At 44.6% G+C, this 25,401-nt stretch overlaps 1 protein-coding gene across 6 annotated transcripts in view; it reads right to left on the bottom strand.

Annotated features, from left to right (window-relative positions):
- TTC7B (tetratricopeptide repeat domain 7B) overlaps positions 1 to 25,401 on the bottom strand; it is a 246,829-nt gene that overhangs the window by 120,216 nt on the left and 101,212 nt on the right. For all 6 annotated transcript variants that reach the window (XM_032405782.1, XM_032405781.1, XM_032405780.1 and 3 more), the window contains 4 exons: positions 18,631 to 18,709; positions 12,983 to 13,155; positions 4,698 to 4,761; positions 649 to 786 (listed from right to left, as the gene is read on the bottom strand). In XM_032405782.1, the coding sequence (XP_032261673.1) occupies positions 649 to 786; positions 4,698 to 4,761; positions 12,983 to 13,155; positions 18,631 to 18,709 (454 nt within the window). The remainder of the gene's footprint in view (positions 1 to 648; positions 787 to 4,697; positions 4,762 to 12,982; positions 13,156 to 18,630; positions 18,710 to 25,401) is intronic.

The following is a 25,401-nucleotide window of genomic DNA, read 5'->3' on the forward strand; positions in this document are numbered from 1 at the left end:
GAGGACTTTGGTATTCTGGGCAGTAGCTCGATAATGCACGCCTGCAGCCCGAGATTAACTAGCCCCTTCTGAAAACTGTAAAACAGTCAAGCTTCCATCCTCAGTGTTTTTTAGAAGCTGAAGGAACAAAATGACAGGACCTCGCACGAGATCTGTAATCAACTCGGGTCTCTTCTGAAGACGCAAAAGCCTTTAAATGAAGACCGTGTTTACTGATAGGGATGCCGATACCAGTTCATCTGACAATACGCTGGGCCTGATGGTGCCATTCCATCAGGACTTACGCATCGTTTTAAACAAAGTAAAACCGGCTTTCTAAGGGAATTAGGATCACAGATGGGAGATTTTGGGTGATGGCAGAAATTACCCTGCAAGAGAAACTGCTTGAGAAATGCTTGCCTTCCCTCACATGCAAACTCGCAGCCAGTGGGTTTAGGGGCCACTGGTAGGAAGTCACCACCGGTGAATTCCATGATCCAATCATCTAGCCCAATTCCTATTTCACAGAGTGAAGTGACAGGCCAAGGTCACACGGCTGCCAGGGACAGAGGGCTCAGGACCTGGTCTCACAGCTCTTCCCAGTGCTTCTTCTGCTAGTGCCCCCCCCCCCCGCCCCCAACCTGGAAGTACCAGACTCAAGGGCTTTACCTCCGACAGCATCTCATACTGGCCTCTTCTTCCAAGGGCAATGGTCAGTAAATCATAGACCACAGATGCACTCTGCAAGCTGATGAGGCGGTCACTCTTGTGCTCGGGTATTCTGCTCAGCACAGCGTCCCGGTTGGCCTGAAAACAACACAGAAGAGAGAAGCAGATGGTGAGCCAGCCCAGGCACACAACTATCATTTTGTGGAGAGAAGCCATCTAGGCCCTCCTGCCCCTAAGGGCTTTTGCCAAGGGCCTGGAGACAAGGGCAGGAGTAAGGGGCTTGTCACCTTGGGTTGATTATTCAAAACCCCCCCAGCACCGCAGCACACGGTTCAGGGCATTATCCAAACACAACGGCCTGGAGGCATGGTCCTGGAGGATGCTTGGTACCTGCCAGCAGGCATTTGCAGGAGGCTTTCGGAGCTGATGCAAAGCAGGGTGATTTCTCCCGGCCTCGGGCTCCCAGCCAGCCCTCCTGCGCACACAGCCAGGGCTCGGGGGCAGCAAACTCACCCATCGGGTGGGGCCCTGCTGTGCCTCACTTGTCGGTCCAGCTCCTGCTGTACATTAATGAGCGGGGGTGGGGGGGGATCTCCAGTCCCACACTCCCATCATCAAATGGTGCCATTAAGTTCCCTCAGTCCTACAGAGACGCGTAGTACTTTTCCTCTGCCACTAAAGCAACATTCAGATCCCTATACGGCACCTTCATCGGAACAGACTACAAAGACTAATGCGATCTTGTTTAGGGAAGCACCAAACAGCTGTAGAAGAGAAAGCAAGAAGCAAGCCGATTTTTGTTTTAAAAGCTAGTACCAGAGGACTCAGGAGAACACCTTGCCTCTTGAGTGTCTCCACTGCTTGGCTCAGAAATACAGCAGGCACATTCAAGCTTATTAATCTCATCTCTCTAGGAATCAAATGCTCTTTACAACAACGTGTTTTCATTACTTTTGAAATTTAATTTCTCGACAGAGTCTCCAGACATATCACATGTATTAGGGCCGCTAACCACTCCAACCATTTTCCTTTCCTCCCTGCTAGGGAGTTCAGAATCAATTAAGTTAGATTTTGCCTGTCTTTTCTCCCCCTACTAATTAGCAGAAGTTTCTGGATCTATGCATCCCTAGGAGGACAGAAAGGGCCCCCTTGGTTTCTCCTGTAAAAGTGGTAGGTGAGGTACCAGGGTCCCTGGTCCGGGCAGGCTGATGGCTATCCTCCTGCCTGACATGCCCACACACCTCCTCTCTCACTAATAAGATGAAATGCCTTCTCTCTGTGTATGAGTCCAAGGCGCTCACTTTTAGCCACCCATCCGTACTTACTCACTTTAAAACTCCTTGCTCTTAAATGTCAAAGACAAATAAGAATATATAAGACAGGCCACTTCCTACCAAGTGAGTCATCTCTTATGGATACAAGCCTGCTTCTGAAGATTTCATTCTAAGGTTTTCTTGTTAGGAGCAACTTTGAGCCAACAAAAGAAGCTCTAAGGGAACAGGGCCCTGCTATAAGGAGTCTCATTTTATTTACTTGCTATAAATGTTCCATATTAGGACCAATGCCTGGAAGAGAACAAAACAAAACAAAATACTACTTGAGAGATTTTCAAGTTATGCCAAGTACATTTTTTTTTAGTTTTTAGAGAAAGTCTATTGATGTCTTTTGATTCAAACCTCAAACAGATCCACAAATAATAAATATCCCAGAACACTGTCTCAGAGGTAGTTGTGCAAATGTAGCTCTGATAACCCCTTTTTCTCCTGGGGAAAATTCATTTGATTTGAGGTGAGAAAGCAGTACAATGCCAAACCATATCTTACAGGTGGAGAGACTATGGACAAATTGATGTTTCTAAAGTTAGAGTCAGAACCAATGAAGAATACAATTTTCTTAGACACCAAAAAAACACAGGAATTCTCATTTGGTTCTGAAATTGAGCACGTGGATTTCTGTCTAAAAACTGAAAAATCAAGAAGTCAAGGAACATGAAAAAAGCTTCCAAAAGCAACTTAATTTAGACTTCTACCTACATAATTATGGAACAATTTACAGGGAGAGCATAATCGTTTTGGTTGGAAACCCAGACGCTCGTATTTACTGAGGATGTCACTGGGTTTCACCATCCTCTGAAGAGAGTTTCCAGAAATTAAACACCACAGAGGCAAATCTGATGGTCTCAAAGGGATCTCAATTTTGAGTATTATTAGTTTCTATCATTTCAATTAAGGAGCAGGAAAGGTGGAGACATCATTCCCAAGACATCTACACTTGGAGCAAGCATTTTGGAGATGTGGCTATGTTTTCCAAATTCTAAACTGGAACACACACTCTGACAACGGAACACAATATTTTTGATCAGAATTGTCCAAGAAATCTAAAATGTGTGGCCACCAGTCTTTCAGGACTTTCCCAACGTTACCAACCAAGCCTGCCCGAAGGAAACTCACTGCCAAGTTGCGAGGAGCCCAGCTGAGAATGAGGGAATGTGAGCTAGGGGGCCAACATGAGCCGGCCGCCCCCGCTGAAGAACCGATGACAAAGCATGGTGAGACCAGCTCATTTGAAAAACAGTTACTGAAAGCCACCAGGTGCCAGGCTGCTCACATATATGCCTTCCCTGGTCATGCCAAGGCAGAGTACAGAATGTAAATGACACCATTCTGAGTTACCAGCTGACAGTCAAGGAAAGATGAGTCAAGGGGGGCAACCTGTTTCCTTCAGAGGAAGTAAGGCCAGTGACGTCAGAGAGGCTCCAGATAAAAAGCAGTGGTAACTCAAGCAGTCTTGCTCTTGTAAACATCTCCGGGCCATTTCACAGAACAAGAAAACCCAAAGCTTGAAATTAAGAGAAGAATGCTGGCCTCCCTGACTAATCCCAGCTTCTCCCGATCCCTTCTTTACTCAGCCCATTGGACATTCTTCTTGGGCTCCATTTCTAAATCCTCTTCAGCTGGGTGTATTTCATGCCTCCACTGAAACCACATGCTTGGGGAAGAAGGTAAATACCACCTCTTGCCTCAGTCACGATTCCTTTTCCTCCTCCTTCACCTCCTGCCTGCCGGGTGAGGTGGGAGAGATGGGAGGAGGCAGTCTGATCTAGAAAGAGCAACAGACCACTGCAAGCTGCATCCATTTTGCCTGCTCTGGTCCTCAGGTTCCTCATCCATAGAATGAGTGAATGTGTATGAGGACATCTAGGTCCTTCCCAGTTCCAGGAGCCTCGCTATGCTGTTCAGGTGCTCAGCACACACCACTTACGTGCCAAGGTACTAACTACTGTGACCCAGATTGCCTCCCACGGTTTCGAGCCCAGGCAGTCATGCCTAGCACTCCGCAGAGCAGAAAGCCAATAAATGGTGAGGCATGAAATTCTAGATGTAAACTTTGATAGCCTGGCCAGACATTAAGAAAACATTTTAAAGGAATCCGATGGCCTAGCAAAAACTCCCTCACAACATTAGAGCCAGGGAACAGGAGCGAGCTCTCACGGCCCAGGACTCCGGAATGTCCGGGGAGCAGGCGGGAGGCCTGTCCAAGAGGACGAGGCCACTTCATCAGTCTCCTGCTACAAAAACCAGAGGTTTGCATCCACCACCAGTGATTTACCCCTAAACTCTCCCTACCTCCCCAGGCAAGTCGAGTGGCTTGGAAAGGTTACCCTCAGGGGGATTCCTTCCCTTCGGAGGGTTCCTCTGGTGGTCCTTTTAGCCATAGTTTACCTACCCACAGTTGTGTTAGGGTTCCCGTAGCCAGTGGGCAAATGAATGAACTCAGATGCCTGTTTACTGCTTGCCTGAGAGAGGCTCCATGCTCCAGGCTGAGATTAACCTACAAGGGACATTTCTACCTAGTCCGAGAATTAAGAAACATCCCTCTTCTTAAACCCCTGTTGTTTTTTCCCCCCACCCAGGTAGCCCCTCTAGAAAGTACTCTCCTCCCAAGAAAAGCCCCCACTGCACCGATACAGTCACCATATCAAAACCAGGACTATAGGAACGGCGGGGGGGGGAGGGGGGTGGAGAAATGTGAAAGCACATTCTACTTACCATCGATTCACTGATCAGCAGTAACAACAGGGCCTCTTCAGTATTTTCTTGAGGACAAAAAATGCTGTGTAAAGAAAATCAAATTTTATATATGGCAATTTCAAAATCATATGAAATACATGACGATGAACAGTACTGAATATTAAAAGCTTCTAAATTTTTATGTAGAACTCACAAAAAATACTGTATCATCTGACACTTGAATTAATTTGCTTATTTCTATGGTAATCTATGGAATTTATACATTTTAACTGTGCATTTTAATAGCAGGCAGCAGAGTGAAGTAAAGCTATAAAAACCACAGTAAAAGCCCAAATCACATATATGCCTATTATAGAGGCAGAAATTGAGATTGTTACAAACTGACGTTATCTCACTGATAAAGCTCTCTCCTGAACCCATTCTGGGGGTATAGATTGTAGACATCTCACTAAGCAGTCCGCTTCTTACTTCTCGCTAACTGCCACATCTTATATTGTCCTTTAGATGAAATAAGAGATTGGAAGCAATTTTAGAGTTTGAATCATTTCTAGAATACTGTAAGAATTTGGCAAGCTACCTTAATTAAACACACATGTTCTATTATGGGGTGGCATGCAAGAGCTAGCTGTCTTATTAATCTATTTTATGGAAGTTGGCCAAGCTCTAACATCTGGGATTAAAAGAAAAAGCTTTTATGCTCAATGTTACTCAAGATTAGAGAACAACAATAACAAGAACAAAATCCAAACACATAACCCCAATCTCCATCCTTTATAGCCTTTTTTTTTTGGTGCTTTGAGCAGTTTTAGAGACTTGCAGCATTTTTTCCTCTGTTCTAAAAGCTCTAGAATCCTTTGAGTAGAACTGAGTGTGTTATCACCAATTGAGCCAAACTCGATTCTTTTTCACGGAATGGAAGAAGGGTGCAATAAAAATGAACTTGGTTTGAAAAAAAGAAAAAAAAACTCCTGGATGTTTTGGAGATGTTAAAATAAAGACTAAATTTACATCTTCCCAGTGCTAACATCATTTAATTTAAGAGATGGGATGATCCCCCATCCCCAAAATGGCAAAAAAAAGAAAAAATGTCTTCAACATCATTATAAATACTTGTTCTCTTTGAAGTGCTGGCAACTTTTGTAGGGCATCAAAGGACCATGAAGAGCAAGACAGAAAAAGCACAGGGCCTAGTTCTCTTTCTAGACCTCTGACGTCCCTAGAGGTAAGGAGACCACCTGTGGAATGGTCCCCATTGTCCTCGCAGGGCTAAAATTTGATGAAAAGGCTGGCCTGTAAATGAAGAGCAAGATTCTGAGATTTGCAGAGAACTTCTTTAAACAAGTAGCTTGAGGGAGCGGAAGCTGGGTTTTTCAAAAGACAGAACTCTTCTTTCCGCTTCAATTCAGCAATAGAGCCTACAGGCTTTGAATGAAGAGCGCTCCCGAGTGTGTGTGTGTGTGTGTGTGTGTGTGTGTGTGTGTGTGTGTCTGCCCAGCAATCATTTCCTGATATTCTGGTTGTGCTTACATACCACTGGGACCTTACCAATCAAGCAGTAACACTGACTATTTTTTTCACGACTAGCCAGTTCTGCATTGTCCAGACTAATTGAAAAGAAGAGAGAGCCCGTGCTAATTGTGACTTAACACCAGCCAATTCAGTCCATGGATAATCCCCAAATTCCATCTGAGCCATCCCGCCTGCTTAAATGCTAAGTTGTGTTATTTTTGCCAGAGCTGCTAACAAATAGCACATTAACTGATTCTAATTCCACTTTCTCAACCCTTCCTTTTGAGGCAGGCGGGATGGGTACTCAGGAGCGCAGCAAACTGTCAGAGCTGGCAGGAAGAAGTGGGGGGTGAGAGGAGGAGGAAGGGCGGTTTTAAGAGACATGCTGAAAACTATACACCAGAACACCCCTTCCACTACATGTGGATTCTCCAGACCCGTTTCTGGCCATTCCTCCCCTGTTCTCCGTTGAAGGAGAGGTGGAGCTCAGGGTAGATGGTTGAAATCGTTGGGCTCTTTCTTTTTGACAATCTCCTCTGGGGGCCCAAGAGCCTCAGGGCAGATCCTGGGGTGCCCAGGCCTCAGCCTTGTGGAGTGGAAAAACTGGGGCCCTAAACCCACAGGACGCTGACTGAAGGGCAGGGTGCGGGGTAAGAAGGGACAGAGAGAACACAGGGCTCGTAGACAGTGAGGACACGCTGCTGGAGGACAGACTGGTGGCCAGCAGAGGAGGTAGGAGCACAGTCCTGCTGCGCAAAGATGGAAGGGCTACGTTCTAAACCCAGCCACCTTACTAACTCCTGGACTGACCTTCAAGCAAGTTGCTCATTTTCTTACTTTGGATGAATTTACCTATTCATTGTCTGACTCTACACAAAAGGAACAAGGGCAAGAATCTCCATTTATGAACAGTGATCACGACCTTGCCCAGGCTGCCAGATCACAGCCCTTTCTAAAAATTTTCTCAGATGGGTGAAAAATGTCACTGTATGTGGTAGAAGCCATCCTACAAAAGAAATTAATCCAATTTTATCCAACTGCAGTTCATCTTTCTGTCATCTTTAGCTATTACACAACCAATGACGAGCTGGATGTCTGGAAGTCAACGGCACCACCCAGGTGTCAATGCAGACTCTATTTAGGTGCAAGGAGTGCTCTGAACACCTCCAACCCACAAGAAAGTTATGTATAAATGACATTAACTCCAAGGCCCAGCAATGGTGCCTTTCTAGGTTTTTCTTTTTTTTGTTTTTTAAGATTTATGTATTTATTTTTAGAGAGAGAGAATGAGCGGGGGGAGGGGCAGAGAGAAAGGAGGGAGAGAATTTCAAGCAGACTCCTCATCAAGCAGGGAGCCCAACTCAGGGCTCAATCCCATGACCCCTGAGATCACGACCAGAGCTGAAATCAAGAGTCGGACATTCAATCAACTGAGCCACCCAGGCGCCCTTGCCTTTCTAGTTTTAATATACCTTGCCTGGTTGTGATACCCCTAGAGAATTCCCAGAGAAATACAGCCTCCAAACCACAGCCCGTGGATAAGAGCTAAAGAGTCAAAGCCCACAATGGCTGCAGCTCTGCCCCATCCCCGAGTCGCACCATTAAACATGCTGAGGCATAAAGTACCTCGGTCTCAGGTTTGTGTGGAAGGACAAGCGTTCCAAGAAAGGAAAAGGACTTAATCATTAAGAGTACCTGTTGACTATGAGGGATCAGCTAGTCCAACCTGAGGATCAGCAGGCACACCAATTCCACACAGGCCAACTCCCCCTTGTGACAAGAAAGAAGCATCTTTCATTCAGATCAAGTCCACTGAGCTATGCTCTGGAGTGGACTGGGTGAGTCACACAAAGCATATGGCCTGGCCTGAGGGCTTCTGCATTCCTGGGGAGAGGACTGGCCCTCCACCATGACCGGAAGGAGGGCCGAGTTTGCTTGAGGTGAGCACAGGGCGGCATGCAGGGGGCACAGCGGGTTGTTCATGGGGCTTCAGTGCTGCCATCAGGTGCTTTTCCTGACCCTTCAACGCCCTCATCTTCACACTTTTAAACAGCGTCCTCATCCTTACGCAAACCCGGTGCACTGGCTCAGGGAGGTTCCAACGACCTGTATTTAGAAGTCCACAATAGTCACTCCCTCCCGTGGGGCCTACAAAGGAGCTCAGCACAATTTCTGGCTCCCGGCTTTCAGCAAATGTTTTCATCATCCACTTTCTGGCACAAGAGTAGTTTTTAATCTCCTTTCTTACTTTGTGCTAACCATGAAGTCTAATATGCATTTAATGATCTAAGCCATCTCAAGTGTTTTTTTAATAAGGAGGAATACAATAGCAGGAAGATACACCTGATGTGTGTGCACTAAGGAACATGTGCGAGAATGTTCATTGCAGCACATTCTAGAAGGAGGAGTCAGATAAACACGTAAACAAACAAACAAAAAATCAATGTTTTAGGTGCTATGATGAAAAATAAATGAGCTCATGTGATAGAATATTCTCGGAAAGAAGGACAGTTAGATAAGGTGATTGGGGAATATCTTTCTGAGAAGATAATAGCCAAGCTATTTGGGCCAGGGCCTGAATGAGATGGAAGCAGCCCCAAATGAGAAACAACTCTAACATCCATCATGAGTAGAATTGATCAATATATTGGAGTATATATGGGATACTACATAATAATGGAAACAAACTCCGGCTGCATGCAGAAATATGGATGAATCTCTCAAACGTGATATCAGACAGAAGTTAAACAGAAGAGTTTTTAATATATTATTCCATTTATATAAATTTCAAAAATGGCCTAAACTAATTATTGGGATAAAATTTAGGATGGTTACCCTTGGGTAGCGGGTAGTAATCAGGAGAGGGTACAAAGAGGGCCTCAAGGTTTCTGGCAACATCTGTTTCTTGATAAGGGTGCTAATTACATGGATGTGTTCACTTGGTAAAAATTCATCAAGTTTTATACTTTCAGTTTGTGTATTTCTCTCAATATGTGTTATGTGTCTGTAAAAAGCTTACTTAAAAAAATAAATAAGCAGGGGCGCCTGGGTGACACTGTCAGTTAAGTGTCTGACTCTTGGTTTCCACTCAGGTCATGATCTCAGGGTCTTGCAATTGAGCCCCGCGTCGGGCTCTGCACTCAACTGGGAGTCTCTCTCCCTCTCCTGCCCCTCCCTCACACACACTCTCAAATAAATAAATAAATCTTTAATAAATAAATAAGCAAAGGTCAAAAAATTCCTCACAGAAAGACCTAGAAGGAAGGAAGTAAAGAGGCCCATGGCATGTGATCCCTCCCCTCTTTCCTATCTAGGATTGTTAACATTTTATTTCCTTTCAAAAGTCAAGATGGGGGGAGAATGAGTATCCTGTTTCCATTTCAGGTCCAGGCCACAGTGACAAAGAATGGAGTTTTCTGACAGAGCTCACTTTTCTGTTATATTCCATTATGACCAGCTATTCTGAATGGTCCTTGTGATCTGCTGGAGCTGGAAGGCTCTGGGCCTTCTAAAGCCTGCTCTGTGCTCATATTTCTCATAAGAAACTGAGGAGGGGGAAGCGTTTGGGACTACTGGCCAAGATGGGGTTGAATCATTATCTATGGACTCCCTTTTTCACCTGCCAAGGAGCATAACTAAATTGGTGATAACATCCTTTTTGCCATGGAGTTGACTAATCAGATAGTCCTGGTGATCAGGGAGCCCCAAGACAAGTACAATCCCAACAGGCTTTCTTTCTCTCTTTACTAATAAACCAGAAGGATTATTGTGAACACACAAAACTAGAAAGTTCAAAACTGATGGTGATAACTGAAGGAATAAGGATCAGTGTGGAAATTAATCAAATAGCGAATAGAGACACAATAAAAAAAATGAACAAAACCAAAGTTGGTTCTTGAAAAAAAATCAATGAAATTTGACAAAGGTTGGCTTAGCATCTGAAAATCAATTAATGTAATACTTTACATCAACAGAATAATGGATAAAACGTACATGATTATCTCGATAGATGCAGAAAAAACACTTGACAAAATTAAATACCCTTTCAAGTTAAAAGGACTCCACAAACTAGTGTTAGAAAGGAACTTTCTCAACCTGATGAAAGATATTTATGAAAACCCACAGCTAATTTCACACTTAATGGTGAAAGACTGGATGTTTTTCCCCTCCTAATATCAGGTATAAGACACAGATGTCCACCACTCCTTGCCACTTCTATTCAACATTGTACTGGAGGTTCTAGCCAAAGCAATTAGGGAAGAAAATGAAATAAAAGTCGTCTAAGTTAGAAAGGAAGAAGTAAGACTACCTCTATTTGCAGATGACATGATCTGGTATGTGGAAAATCCTAAGGAATCTACAACACTATTTGAACAAATGAACAAGTTCACCAAGATTGCAGTATACAAGATCAATACAGAAAATCAACTGTATTTCTCTATACCTGCAATGAACAAACCAAAAACGACATTAAGAAAACAATTCCACTTATGATAGCATCCAAAAGAATAGCATGCACACACACAGTAAGTTTCATGAAATAAGTAAAAAACTTATACCCTGAAAACAACAAATCACTGTTGAAAGAAATTAAAGAAGACCTAAATAAATGAAAAGACATCCCATGTTCATGGATCAGAAGACTCAATATTGTTAAGATGGCAATACTCCTCCAAATTGATCAATGGATTCAATGCAATTCCTACCAAATCCTAGCTGCCTTTTCCTTCCTTTCCTTTCCTTTTCTTTCCTTTCCTTCTTTCTTTTTTTTGCAGAAATGGACAAACTGATACTAAAATTCATATGAAAAAGGCAAGGGATTGGGGGATGGGGGTAATAGTTTAGGGGCACTAGGTTTATTTTCGGGGTAATAAAAATGTTCTAAAGTTTATTATGGTGACAGAAGCACAATTATGTGACTATATTAAAAGCCACTGAACTGTATTTTTTTTAAGTTTTTTTAATTTATTTATGTGATCTCTACATCCCATGTGGGGCTTGAACTCACAACCCCACGATCAAGAGGCACATGCTCTTTTGACTGAGCCAGCCAGGTGTCCCCTGAACTGTATACTTTAAATGAGTGAATTGTATAGTATGTGGATCACATCTCAATAAAACGGTTAAAAAAAACAAACAAACGGATTGTATCTGTGTGGAATGAAATTGTGACTCAGCAGCCAGTCCTGGTATGGAAATCTCCCTTTAACTAGTAATTGCATTTTCTAGATCTTCATGTTGCCTCCGTAATTCTCCTTGGGCAGCTGGGGAAGTTGATGTCAGCAGAGTGACAAAGTCTGAGTGGTTCACAAGATAAAGGAGAAATGGCCGCATTACGAGCTTTTCTGCCTTCAACAGGTGAGGCCACGTTGGAATAACACCCAAAGAAACACAGAGCTCTACCCATGTTTCCAGCTTGATTAGGGGAGGGAGCAGAGGCTGAGTTTCTCAATATACCTGGTACCTTATATACCTGTCTATTAAGCAGCATAGAAAGCAGGAAAAAAAAAAATCTCAGGCCTATTTTTAGTATATAAATTTCACTTTCAAAATGAACCCCAAACCTGCTTCTAAATTGTCCATAATGAGGGGTCAGCATTTTTAAAGTGAGAGTTTGAGAACTGCTAGAACAGATGTTCTGTGAATCCAGATAAGGACTAAGGAGTAAGCACAGGCTGTGAATTCAGCAAACTCATGGTTCAACAAGGCCATAAAAAAGGGGGATTAAATGGAAACTAAAATAAACCTAGGGAAAAAGCTAAGAATATGCTCACTTGTCTGAATCCATATAAGAAATGCAGTCTGAACAAGAGGAGGATGAGGGACAGAAATGCCAGGGTCAACGTAAAGGGATTAAGAGGAGGCTGCCTGCTGGAGAAATGCTGTCCCCTTTGAAAAGGCGACAATCATTTCCAGAAGTGACACATGCAATAAGCATCTAGTCACACACACACCCCCACTTTGGGGGCCTCAGGAGCAGCCACCTGCAGTCTCTCTGCCATTTTTCCAACTTGATAACCATTGTGGAAGGTTTCCATATTGATTCATACATGCCCCCCTTCCCCTCATGGAGAGATTCTGAAGAGCCATCATGCCTCATCCTTGCAGGAACCAGCAAAAATGGGAGGGTGAGACTCTAAGGGGAGGAATCAAGAGTGAGTCAACAATCTCCTGTCTCTTGGCCCCTCATGGTCTCTGCCTGCCACCCCCCCCCCCCACTCCCCAACCTGGGGAAGGCCCACGCCGAAGCTGTAAAGGTTCCCTAGCCCACCTTCCTCCAAGGTGGCCAAGTCCCAGATTTAAAACTTAAAAAAATTAAGAAGTTCTAAAGAGACATCGCCTTCCAGACAGTTACAAATTATTTAATTCTCCTTCTTCTTGTAGCTAATTCCATTTAAAACAAATCTGTAAATAAAAGGATTAAGGAATTGCTGAAGAAAAGAAAAAAGGCTAATTCTGGCTTACAAACAGCTTTGTCTCTGATTGCTGGATAATGCTGGGGTTCTTACTATAAACAGAATGAGAATCCCAAAGACCAACAGTGATGGCCAAGAATAGTAGCCAAGCACTGAGAGGAGAGAATTTTCCTACTTAAAATGTGCCCACTGGTGCACAGATATTCACTGAAGTTACTAAAAGTAATGCGGTATCTCCATTAAATTGGCCAATGAGACTTGTCTGTCTGGTTCTCTTTTAGGGGAAGAATCTGCCCCTGAACTTCTACTCATCCTTGAGTTTTTCTGAAGTTTTCCTCTCATCCCCTAACCTACAAATGAGGACAACAACGGGCGTACTTCTCTCCTGAGTAGACGCGGGCTTTCCGAGTGAGGATGTAGGTTTTTGTGTTTGCTCCTTTCCGGAGAGGATCGTCCAGAGGTGACTGACAGGGTGGGTCCTCCAGAGGGTTCCAGTAGCTCTGTTCACACATACCCCGCAACAAGATCTCCGCCAATTGCCGGGCTATTGTCTGGGAACACAAAGGAGCAAAGACACGGATGTGAGTCTATTCTGTATCATTCATTCACTCATTCGCTCATTTAGTCAATGTTTTCCAGTCATCACTTTGTGCTAGGCACTATTCCAAGACTCATGATTAAACATTTTTACTTCTCTGATGAACATTCTATCAGATGATGACAAAAAAAGAAAAGGAAAGAAAATACATTAAGGTATTTGAGCCATTTTAAAAAATAAGTCCGTGCCCTTTGAGCCACCCTTCCTCTGACATTCTGAAACGACTGAAACTTTTAGTTCAGCTCTTTCCCAAAAGCTCTTATCATAGGTGAACTGCACATATTTTCATCACCTCCCAACAGATCCCTGCTAAAACCCAAACCTGGCAAAAAGCTGGTGCTCGGGGTGCCTGGGTGGCTCAGTCGTTAAGCGTCTGCCTTCGGCTTAGGTCATGATCCCGGAGTCCTGGGATCGAGCCCGCATTGGGCTCCCTGCTCCGTGGGAAGCCTGCTTCTCCCTCTCCTACTCCCCCTGCTTGTGTTCCCTCTCTCGCTGTGTCTCTCTCTGTCAAATGGATAAATAAAATCTTTAGGGGAAAAAAAAAAAAGCTGGTGCTCAACCTAGATGACATTATTCCTGAAAAAAAAAAAAAAATAAATAAATAAAAAAGCTCTTCATTGCTGATAAGATGGCATCCAGAGTAGATTTCTGGAATGCCTTCCCTCTTTGAAGTGCCAAGGGCCGGTCCCATGGTGGCCCCATCCTGGGACTCAGCACATGAGCACCCTGTTCTCAGTGCACCCTGGGCCTTCCAGCCCAAAGGTTACTGCTGGCCTGTGCAAAAGAGAAAGCAAGGTGGCGAGGGTGGCTACTGATCAAGAAAGTCCTCTTTTCAAAGCTGGATAGGTATCTCTTTTCTCACTGAGAAAACCCAGACATATCTGGATCTTGTCATCCTAAATTAGACACAGACTACTATGCTTTTCAAACTCTCTGTACTAGAACAGTACCCCGTCTGATGAATGGGAGGGGGGGGTATACGGCATCTACTAAGAGATATTTTGTTAGCTGATGCATATTGGTTCACTTACCTCATAATCTTCCAATGATAAAGAAGAGAAGTAAAAACAAACAAACAAACAAAAACCCCACAAAATCTCCCTGAGAACAGAAGCAGGTGCACTTCAGGGTGGCCCATGCTACCCCACAATCAGCCAAAGGTGGCAAAATAAAACTTCAACCATCAGGTTTTTCCACAAGGTTTTCATATTCTTTGGAAACATGCAGGCAAAGAATGCTGATCTTTCCTAAGAGTGAGACTTTTTAAATAAATATGTTCCAGAAGAGAACTTTGCTAGGTTTTCACCCACGTGAAATCTCCTAAAACACCACAAGGAAACTTAAATGCAACCAAATCACTGGCTTAGTGGCTTCTGATAACCACTGGGTAAAGGCAAATTTTCTTGATTATTCCCAAGTAAGACCCACTGGCTTTAATGTCTATAAAAATGTGAAATTAAATGCACTCCTATCATCCCCAACTGAGCCATCTGTGAAGATCCTCATAAGAACACAATTTTCAGGACCTAAACAGTTCCTGCACTGTTTTCTTAAACCTTCCATTATAGTTTCATTTCGATCTCCCTGCAGTCATATAAGCTAATGACTTCTGCTGGAACCATCAACTGGCAAAAATAACCTCCACTCACTAGAGCAGAGAAAAAAAAATGTCAAAGGAAAAAAAATGAACAAGGAGCTTCATTTTCTGGATATACCTGCCATGGAGGGATGCTAAAGTTATAAAAATCTCTGCCCTCCACAGTTCGCTTGTCCACTACGAGACAGCTCATGCTAGATCTCACTTTACCTCTGGGTATTAACCTTCCAGAGAGACTTTTAAAATGAGGTTTTGATGTGATTGCATATTTTAAATGTGTCACTCCACCACTGCACTAACCAATTAGGAAGGATGTCTGGCTGTGTGCATTGACAGCTCAAATGAAGTTCAGAACAGGAGATAAATATGAGAAATGACCAGCACGATCACCAATGTTGATCAGACCTTTCGCTTTTTATACTCGGGTTTTATATGCTTGCCCCTGAAATGCTTACAAATTGTTGGTAACTATCAAAGTCAGAAGGAAAGGAAGGGGAGGAAGGGAGCCAGAAAGAAGTCAAACTTTAATGTATAAACTTGGTTATTAAGTCCGTTTTGTATGTATTTTTTTAATTGTGGTAAAATGTACCTAACCTAAAATTCACCATTTTAACCATTTTAATGTATAACCCAATGGCACTAAGTACATTCACAGTGTTGTGCAACCATCACCTCTGTCTGGTTCCAGAATATCACCCCAAGAGGAAGCCCTGTCCCCTTCTAGTGGTCACTTTCCATTCCCTCCTTCCAAAGACCCTGGGAACAACTAATCTGCTTTCTGTCTCTGCAGATTTGCCCATTGGGGACATTTCCTATCAACGGAATCCTATACTATGGGGCCTTTTTGTGTCTGGCTTTTTCACTCAGCATCATGAGTTCAAGGTTGACCCATGTGGTAGCCTGGATCAGTGCTTCATTCCTTTTTGTGGCTGAATAATACTCTAGTGGGTGGACATACCACGTTTTGTTTATCCAGACATCAACTGATAGAAATTCGGATTGTTTCCATCTTTTGGCTAGCATAAATAGTGCTGCTATGAACATTCACGTACAAGTGTTTGTTTGAACACCTGCTTTCAGTTCGTCGAAGTATTTATCTAAGGGTGCGGTTGCTGTAAATGGACTTGTAAATCCTTCTCAGCCCAGATAGAGTTTACAAAGCAACTTTTCCATCTCATGAGAGCATCATAAATTTGCAATGATCAACTAATCTTTAAGGAATCATATAGTTGTGAGCAGCATTAACTGGACAAGCTTTCTGAGGGCTAGTGTAGACCAAGATACCAGTGAATAAGACCCATGAAGTGCTTCCCCATTAGGGAAGGCAAAGAATCTGTCATGGAAACGAGAAAATAAGATTCTCGGGTCCTGCCCCAAACCTACTCAGTTGGCATTTCTGAGGTCAGTTATAGGGATGCGCATTTGTTCAGAGTTCCTCAGATAATTCTGATGCACACCTTTGGTTAAGCACTCAAGGAATTGCAAGCAGTTCAACCAAGGTCACCTGAGACTCATCAACCAAGACCAAAGGTCTACTTACTTGCACCACAAGTCCAACATAGAGGTGACCTCCCTCATGTCAACACTAACCAGTTAACAGCTGAAAATGTCCAAGGGCAGCTCCAGTCTACCCAGACTTCTTTGGAAGCCTCCTCACAATACGTCTCAGAAAAAAGAAAATAATAATTGAAGAAACCTCTCTCACTTCCTAACATGTCTTTATTCAGAATCCCACCTCACAGGATTTTTAGAAGTTAAAGTACATTGATCTGAATATCAGAAACCTTAGGCAATAATGGAAGATATTCTCTAATTCTGTGAAGAATAATGTTGAAGTAAGCAGCGGGCAGATGCCCACAGAATATTCAATGCACTCACACCTTCTAATGGGAGAAAAACATCAACAATACGAACAAATGCTCCATATTTAAGCAATTTAGAAAGATTGGCTGTTTAATCAGCTTTTAAAACAATTATAAGAACACTTGCCAATATCATCAGTTACTTTAATTGTGCTTCTAAATCTTAAAAGAAGCTGTTCATGCTGACCAGGCAAGAAGTTTTATGAAATGTTGGGAGGATGTCAATTTGAGAGAAAAGACACTTGGCAACAATTTTTATCCATTTTTTCAGAGTTTTTTTTTTCCTTAAAGAACTCTACAAATCAAAATGTCTGGTTTGAACTTCTTAAGGCACCCCAAATCACATCAATATATAAATAAATACCAAAGACCAAGTAAGGTCTTGGTGGCAGGTGTGGGGTATAAAGTTGCTCCTCTTGTCCCCCACCCCGCTAATTCTAGGAAAACCCCCCCCGCTAATTCTAGGAAAACCTATTGCTTCGTCATCTGGCCCCACGAGTTGGATACCTGCATCCTAAAACCCTAGAGACACCAAAATGAAGATACAGCCTCACTTCCCATGACAGGAGTCACTGAGCCTGGGCCAACTGAAAACTCTCCCACAGCACTGAAAGGGGTCATGATGATGGGAGGACGACGCTGTTGGTACCAAGACAGAGGAAGGTGGGATCTTACGTGGGGCTGTTATGTCCGTTGTGACACGCGGTATTTGCTTCATCCCTGGTGAGCACCAGGCCTTCACCCAGACAGGCCTTGGCTACAGCTCTGCAGAGCAAGCTATGGAGGTATCAGTGATCACCTCCCCCGCCAGGGAAGTTCAAGGTTTAACAAGGAAGAGAGAGAACTTACGCCAACAACACAGCCAAATTGCTGATGAACCAGGTTATCTACCTAGCTTTTCTATTTCTCCTCTAAGTTTTGGCATCAGTATAATCAGTCAAACAACTAGGTACTCTTCAGGATCCAATCTGATTTGCTCTGGCTGGGTTTGGTGTGAAATCATTAGCATACAACCAACCCCTTCACCACACTAGCGTCTGGGAGGGCTTACATTCTCCCTGCCTTACAGGATGCATTTCTTCTGTTTCAAGAGGTAGCACGACCAGTAAGTACATAAAAAGATGCTCAACATCATTAGCCAGCAGGGAAATGTAAATTACAACCACAATGAGACAGCACTTCATACATACTAGGAGGGCTAGGGCTAAAAAGACAGACAATAACAAATGTTGTCAAGAATATGGAGAAATTGGAGACCTCGTGACTGCTGGTGGAAATACAAAATGGTGAAGCTGCTTTGAAAAATCGTCTGGCAATTCCTCCAAATGTTAAACGTACAGCCTGTCCACTTAAAACTTGTCCACATGTCCACCTAAAAACTTGCATAAGAATGTCCATAGCAGCATTATTCATAATAGCCAACACGTGGCAACAATCCAAATATCCGTCAACTGATGAACAGATACATAAAATGTGTTATATCCATGCAGTGGAATAGTATTTGGTCACAAAAAATGAGTGAAGTGCCAATCCATGCTCCAACATGGGTGAACCTTGAAAATACCATGCTAAGTAAAGCAGGTTGGTCACAAAAAGACCACCTAGTATATAATTCCATTTACATGAAATGTCCAAGATAGGCAAATCCATAAAAGCAAAACATAAATGACCAGTTGTCAGAGGCTGGGGGAAAAGGGGAGAATGGCGATTGACTACAGATAGGTATGGGGTTTCCTTTTGGGGATGAGAATGTTCTGAAATTAAATATTAGTGATGGCTGAACAATGTGGTGAGTACACTAAAAACTACTGACTTTAAATGGATGAGCTGTGTGGTGTGGAAATTATATTTCAACAAAGCGTGTATACACACACACACATATATGATGGAGGGGGAGAGGGAGGGAGGGGTGGAGAGATAACACCTAAAGTGCCCTTCTGGTCTCAATCAAATTATCCATCACACTCACCATTCGCAGGTTTTGCGTTGTTCTTGTTTCTACTGCTCTGAGGATCTCTCTAAATCTTCCGACTCCTCTCGTCAAGTTCCTGTGTGCACACAGAATTTGACAGGGTTTCCATCTGGCGTGCATTAATATTAAATATTTTATACACATATTTCGATGCATTTTGTCTACATAAAAGCTGTTGGCTAGATTTTAAGCAAACAATTATTCTGCACATGCCTGTCCATCTTTGCTTGACTCTGAAAAATTTGGCCTGGGACTGCTGGTCTTTTGTGCTTCCACAATCAAATTTTCTCAAGGGGAAAAAAATCTGAAAATCAGTTCTGAAGCCAGAAGAAGAAGAAGAAGAAGCAGAAGAAGAAAGAATGAATGAAAGAAAGAAAGAAGGAAGGAAGGAAGGAAGGAAGGAAGGAAGGAAGGAAGGAAGGAAGGAAAGGTAGATAGACAGGTAGGTAGGTAGATAGATGTAGGTATCTTGCAAGAGTCTACCTTCAACCTTACAATGGCTCCATAGTTTTCCTGCTCTACTGAGTGGAAATCTGTTTTCACTTAAAAGGTGGGCGGCAAGAGGGTCCGGGAATACTCACAAGGCACTGAAAGCAGTGTGCTAAAGACTTCCCGTAACTTGCCATTTTTATGGGCAAGACAAAGATAACAAGTATGAAAACTGAGGGGCTCTACCAAGCAATCACTCTGCATCTCTGAGAACCTAAATCACTGCCCAAAAAACCCACCAAGCCAACCCCCCCCCACTCTGTACCGACAAGAAGAAGCAAGTGGTCAAAGGCCCCCTCTGCGAGCAAACACATGAGGACTGGAACCCTGAGCCACCCGACTCGGACGGGAACGCATCTCCTCTCACTGCCCCACACCTCACACTGAGACATGTTTGGTGACACATTTCAGTAAAGGACAGACAATTCTTTAGTAACATCCTGGTCACTATATCCAGCCCCCACTTGTAGTCCTCCCTGAAAGCTGTGCCGGTCCCGTTCGGCTGGGAACACTTCCCAGTCGGTCCCTTTACATTGAGAGCTGCCACCACCTACGACATAACTCGGTGATATTTATAACTTGCTCATTAGAACACATCTCATCTTTCCAAAAAACCGCAGAGCAGGTCAGCCGGGGCAGACCTGTCAGCCGTCTCTGCGGGCTGTGGCAGGCGCTCTAGGTATCTGATTGTCTTCTGGGATGACATTTTAAATCGTGCAAAGGTATTTAATCAAACTGAATGTGGGTTCTGTGTGCCACAAGCCCCCACAAGGGCTATTAATTTGTATCTTCTACCTACACGACATCCCAGGACTCTCATTCACAAGAACAGCCTAATAGTTTATTGGCGTTCAGTACATCAATACTCCCGTATCCCTCTCACCCACACGTATCAGATGATTCTTGATGGCACAAAAAGAGATGCTGGTGCTCAGGACTCCAAGCAGTGCTAAAGGAACTCTAACAGAGACGTGAATGAAAATTAGGTAATGGGCCCTGGGACACGCAATCTACTCTGCTTTCCCCTTCGTTTGTTTTTATGGGATCTGTGTTCACAGGCAACAAAGTACATTTGCTTTGGACTGACGCTCGGCTCTCCTAAGTACCGGGGGGAAGGAAACAGCTATAACTAATCAGGGATGGGCGTGGACACAGTGGTCTAATTTTGCTCCAGAATCGCAGACTATGCTCCTACCATGTGTACAAGGAACAGCAGTCTGAACTGTATGACATACGGGTGGGCCTGAGGGAACGTAACTGGAGACCCAGGTTCACAGGGCTGTCTTACCAGGGTGGCAGTTAGCTCTGAAAAGGCAGCATCGAATCTAAATAGGATAAGCCAGGGTAGGCTACAAGATAGGCCCTGGTCATTCGGACGGTCTCTCAAGCCCTCCTGGCAGAATGAGATACTTATCCAGTTACAAAAGCATAGAATTTTCTAGCTATCCACGAGCCAATGCAATCTAGTCCGTTATGACATAGAAGTGAAGTGCCTTGCTCAGGTTCACAAACCCAGTGAGACAGTGAGCTGGAAGCTTCTGACTAGATTCTATCACCTTCTTGGGCAAGAGAAACGTCAGCTCTAAAACTGTAGTGCAGCTCTAGAAGAAAGAACGAACTACAAATACAAGAGCTCAGGTCTCTGGCTTATGTCACTTATATGCAAATTACTTCATATATACATAATACACATTTTACACGTTGCAGTGATCACGGCTAACGAGATGCTCCCAGGAAGTGGCTCAAAATCGGAAAGAAAATCCGTCGGCCCAGATGAAGCAGTGTGGCATCCGGGGTCCTGTCTCAGCTGCCTTAAAAGAGAAAGGATGGCTGGAGAAATTCAACTCCCCTCTGAGGGCCGGCTGGCTCTCCCGCGCGGGACCGAGGCCCCCTGCTGGAGGACTGGAGGAAGTGCCCGGGACTCAAGGGGGTGCCCCACAGGCGGAGGCGGGTCCGCCACTGGGGGCTTCGTCCCAAGGTAGGGACAGTGGCCTTGAAGCAAATGCTGTTTTTCTCAACCGTTTCCAGATTATTTCTGCAGAGAGCCTAGGATTCAGAATCAAATTCTTCCTCAAGCTCTGGGAGGTCCTGCTCGTAAACAAAGGATCCGCGGTAACCCCCGAAGGCCTGATACCTTGCCAAGCAAACAAACGTGGCGCCCTCAGGAACAACCACAGATCAGTCCCACAGCAGGGAGAGGGGGCTGGAGGGGAAAGATTTTAAATATTAGCAGAGGAAGAAAGTTTCCCAAATGCAAAAACATCTCATTTTCAGCAACTCCAATACCATTCATACATTTTTTTAGTCACATAATTTTATTCAACCAATCATTTCCACCATTGCCATGAGAGCAGAAAAAAAAATTTTTTAAGCTAGATGGATAATCATGATAGAAAGGAACAAAAAGGGGAAATTAACTTATAAGAATTACATTCTAAGTGCTATGAAAGACTCCAATTTGAGGGAAATAAAAGCCACATGATTGCTTTCATGTCTCTAAACTATTAGTTTATTCTTAAAATGTTGAGGTCGGTAAATATCCAGAACGAACTGCTGCTTAAAAACGCCACTCCAAAATGAAGACGAGGGAGCCACGGACTCTCCCTGGTTTTGAGGGTTTCCAAAGACCCTTCACATTAGGTCATTTATTCCATTTCAACATCCCTGACTGAGAGACCGCAATGATGTCAGAATTCATTATGGCAAACTATTCTCAAAATGAGTGTTCCTGCCAGCCTATGAGCAGCAGGCACTTTGGCAAGCTGTCAGAACGTGGGGTTCACCTCCCGCATCTTGCTTGGCTAAGCTTCCTGAGGCGGGTGCGTGTCCCTCCGTGTGGAACGGCTCCCAGTGGCTCAGCTATTATCAGGGAGAAAGGAAGGGCCTGCGCGTCCCCTGAGCACCAGCTGCTTGTCCCCTGCTTTCCCTTGCCAACATCCCTGTCCATCCCCGACCCTGCAGGGGGGGCTCAGGCCAGTCCCCCCGCCTTGCTCATGTTCAAACCCAGGCTACCTACTGCTCTGTCTTGACAGGAGAGCCCACCCACTTTTCACAGGGACACACTTGACTCCTGGTGACCTATTTGCACCTTTTCTTCCCTCCTTTTTCCATCGGGTTTCATCATTCTCTTTCCTCCTTCCAGGTCTCATCTGCTGGTCCTTAGGTCAGGGCAAAAGCATGACTTCCTGAGGACACCGAGGGAGGCAGACTCGCTAGCACTTGGCCTCCCTCTTGACCCTGTAGGCCCTGCAGCAGCATTTTTGAAGGCCGGTCTCTGAAATTTGTAACTAAAGATCAATTACAGAACAAGTCAACACCATAGATCTCTCAGAGCCTAGAAATCATGTGGCTTTTCTGGGGTCCCTTCGTACCAACAACCACTCCTGAAGCTCTTAAGCAGTAGGTCATTTCAACAGTTACTAAGCACTATTGTACGTCGGGTTCCAGGCTCATCCCTGAGGACATGCTGGTGAGCAACGGACGCCATCTGACACACACACACCGCCCCCCGTAAGAACATAGGCACCTTGTGGACCAAGATCTGTGTTCTGCTCATCTACATATCCCAAGCCCCTCAAACAGAGCCTGGCATACAGCAAGTGCTCAATATATACTTGTTAAGTGAATTTCAGAACCACTGTGAGTCAAATAAACCACAACCAACAAGGGGATACATTTTCTACCTGTTCCTTGTCCCCTTCCTTCTCACTGCACTGGACTGGACAGCCCAGCAAAGAACTCTCTTAAACAGAACATGTCACACATGTGCTCGGTGGCGTTGCAGCCTGGGCCCTGCGGGAGCAGTGACACACCTGCCTGACCAAGTGACACAGCTGGGCATGCCTGGCCTGACAGCTTTGAGGGCTGCACAGATCATAAGGATTTTGAAGACCTTTTTAAAAACCTTCCAGACATTTTGGGGAGGCTTTCCTGCCCATGTGTCTTTATACGTGCTCCTGTCTGAGGTGGTCTGGGAACTGTTAGTCACCCTTCCAGACCCGGGTCAAAGGCCACCCTTGGGAACGGTTTCCCAGCTTCCCTAGGAAAACACGGGTACTGCTTCCTGGGTGTTCCCAACAAGCTCGCACGTATTTTGATTTTCATTTGTATTTACGTCTGTTGGCCCACCAAACTGTGATCACCTTGGGAGCAACGGCCCTCTTTGTCCCTGCTGCTACACAGAGCTAACCAGGCACCCGGTGACACCTAGGAAGCTGGGTGCCCTCAAAAGAGAGAAGAGAGTTAGCGCCATCTTATATTCTGCAATCTCTTTCCCTATCTCCTTGCTGAAGAGTTTTCTCGATTACAAACGGGACACCTAAAGCAGACACTTCTTACTTCATGAGATCCACCCCAATGGCATGCTACCCACTGTCAACACAACCCCAGAAAACCGGAAATAAACCACGCTGCTCTAGGTCACTTGTTCTCAGTTCTTGGGCTTGAGAATTGCTTCCTCTTCATTTACATAACCTGGGTAGCACCTATTTGGAAAAAGTCTGAAATCAAAACCAGATATCCAGATCTGGAAAGTGGGAGAAGAAAAAGACATCCTTCACAGTCCAAAAGGGTGCTTCTGGCCGGCTGTCAGGGAGCTGTTTTTCCCAGAATGGCCTCCAGCTTCTCCCTCCGTACGCACTCTTCGCCTCGTATCCAGTGACATGCATGTGTGAAGACAGATGGCCTGCTGGAGCCAGAGGCCAGAGATCAAGCCCACAACCTTGGCCTCGTCAGCAAAGGGCTCGGTCTGATCAATGGAGCAAGCCAGCTGCCGCCTAGATACGGTGACGGAGGGTGTGACAACCGTCCACGCTGGGATGTGAACAAGCAGGCGAAGCTTCCGGAAGTCTCATTTCAAACCTAATGAGAGTTGTACTAGGCTTAACAACATTTTTTTTGACTACCTCAGCAACTGAGGCTTCCCCGCGACAAAAGCAGAGCAGATGAGGCGTTTTGGTCAGGTGGCCGAGCATGTGCCATGTACCAGGCGGCGTCCTGGGCAGCGGAGGTTCAAGTCCCACAAGGCACACAGAGCTGTCTCGGCATCGGGACAGGGACATGCTGACAGGTCCTTCCAAAGTTGCATGCTAGAGGCCCACAGATGCAAGCTGGACTCCGAAAATGAACCACCCCGCCTCCCTCAACAACCTGTTCCTTGACAGCCGCCCAGACCCCGGCTCTCTGAGGAAACGCAGAGTATGGGGAGGCCTGCTTCCTCTCAGGTCCTTCCTCTCCAACCTTTGGGAACAGGCCAAAGGATATCAAGCCTCATTCCAACAACATATCCTGAGTGCCTACTGTGCACGAGGAAAGGGGCCCAGGGGTGCAATCATGAGCCATCCAACAAGCGTGCATCCTCAGGAGCTGTGCTGTAACCACGCTCAACTTCACCCCGGAAACTAAACAGTATCCAACACGAAGCTGGGCTCCTCGATCTGATAATACCTACACCAAACAACCCAGAACTTGTCTAACATGGAAGGCCTGGAAATCCATACACTTATCTATATACTCACACTGGAGAGACAAAACAGAACATGGACCCTGGAGCCAGATAGGATGGGCTCAAGTCCCAGCTTTATATTCACTAGTTGCTGACCTTGGGCAAGGGCCTGTGCCTCAGCTTCCTCATCTGTAAAATAGTGATAACAAATGCACCCCCCTTATAGATTGGTTCTAAGAATTAAATTAGTTAATGCATGCAGTAAGTGCTATTAAGTGTTCACCAGTATTACTACTATTATCCTCAAAACTCTGCCATTGCTCTGAACCATTTTGGAATTCTGGAATCTACCTTCCAGTCCATTTACAGAACATGAAGGTCTGTTTTATTCCTTTGGTGACATTTAATTTTGGAGGGAAAAAAAAAAAGGTATTCCCCAGTTTGATTCATTCATTGACTTTGTTATTTACTGAAAGCCTGCCATGTCCTCAAAGACAAAAGATAGCAGCCGATGTCACGTGAGGATAACAGAAGCTCCTTTTCTGGGGCTCTGTGGTTACTCTCCCAGGAAATGATGGTGACATCTCCTACGAGTGTGGGTGCCCACACGGAGGAGTGTAGAGTCTCCACCGAAGGCTAGAGGGGAGGGGCAGGGACAAATGCAAAGCTGAGAAGTTGAGAAACTGAGGGGGTTGAACTAAATCCTTCTTGCTCTATCTCTGTTAATACAGCCAACTTCCAGAGATTGTTCTGGAATCAATTGACAAGGGCCAAGCCAAACTCAAAAATGTTATTGGGTGTTTAGTGGCTCAAACTGGTGATTTGGGTGGTTGAGC

Source organism: Phoca vitulina, unplaced genomic scaffold (genome assembly GCF_004348235.1).
Source record: "Phoca vitulina isolate PV1807 unplaced genomic scaffold, GSC_HSeal_1.0 scaffold7, whole genome shotgun sequence".
NCBI classification, from domain to species: Eukaryota; Metazoa; Chordata; class Mammalia; order Carnivora; family Phocidae; genus Phoca; species Phoca vitulina.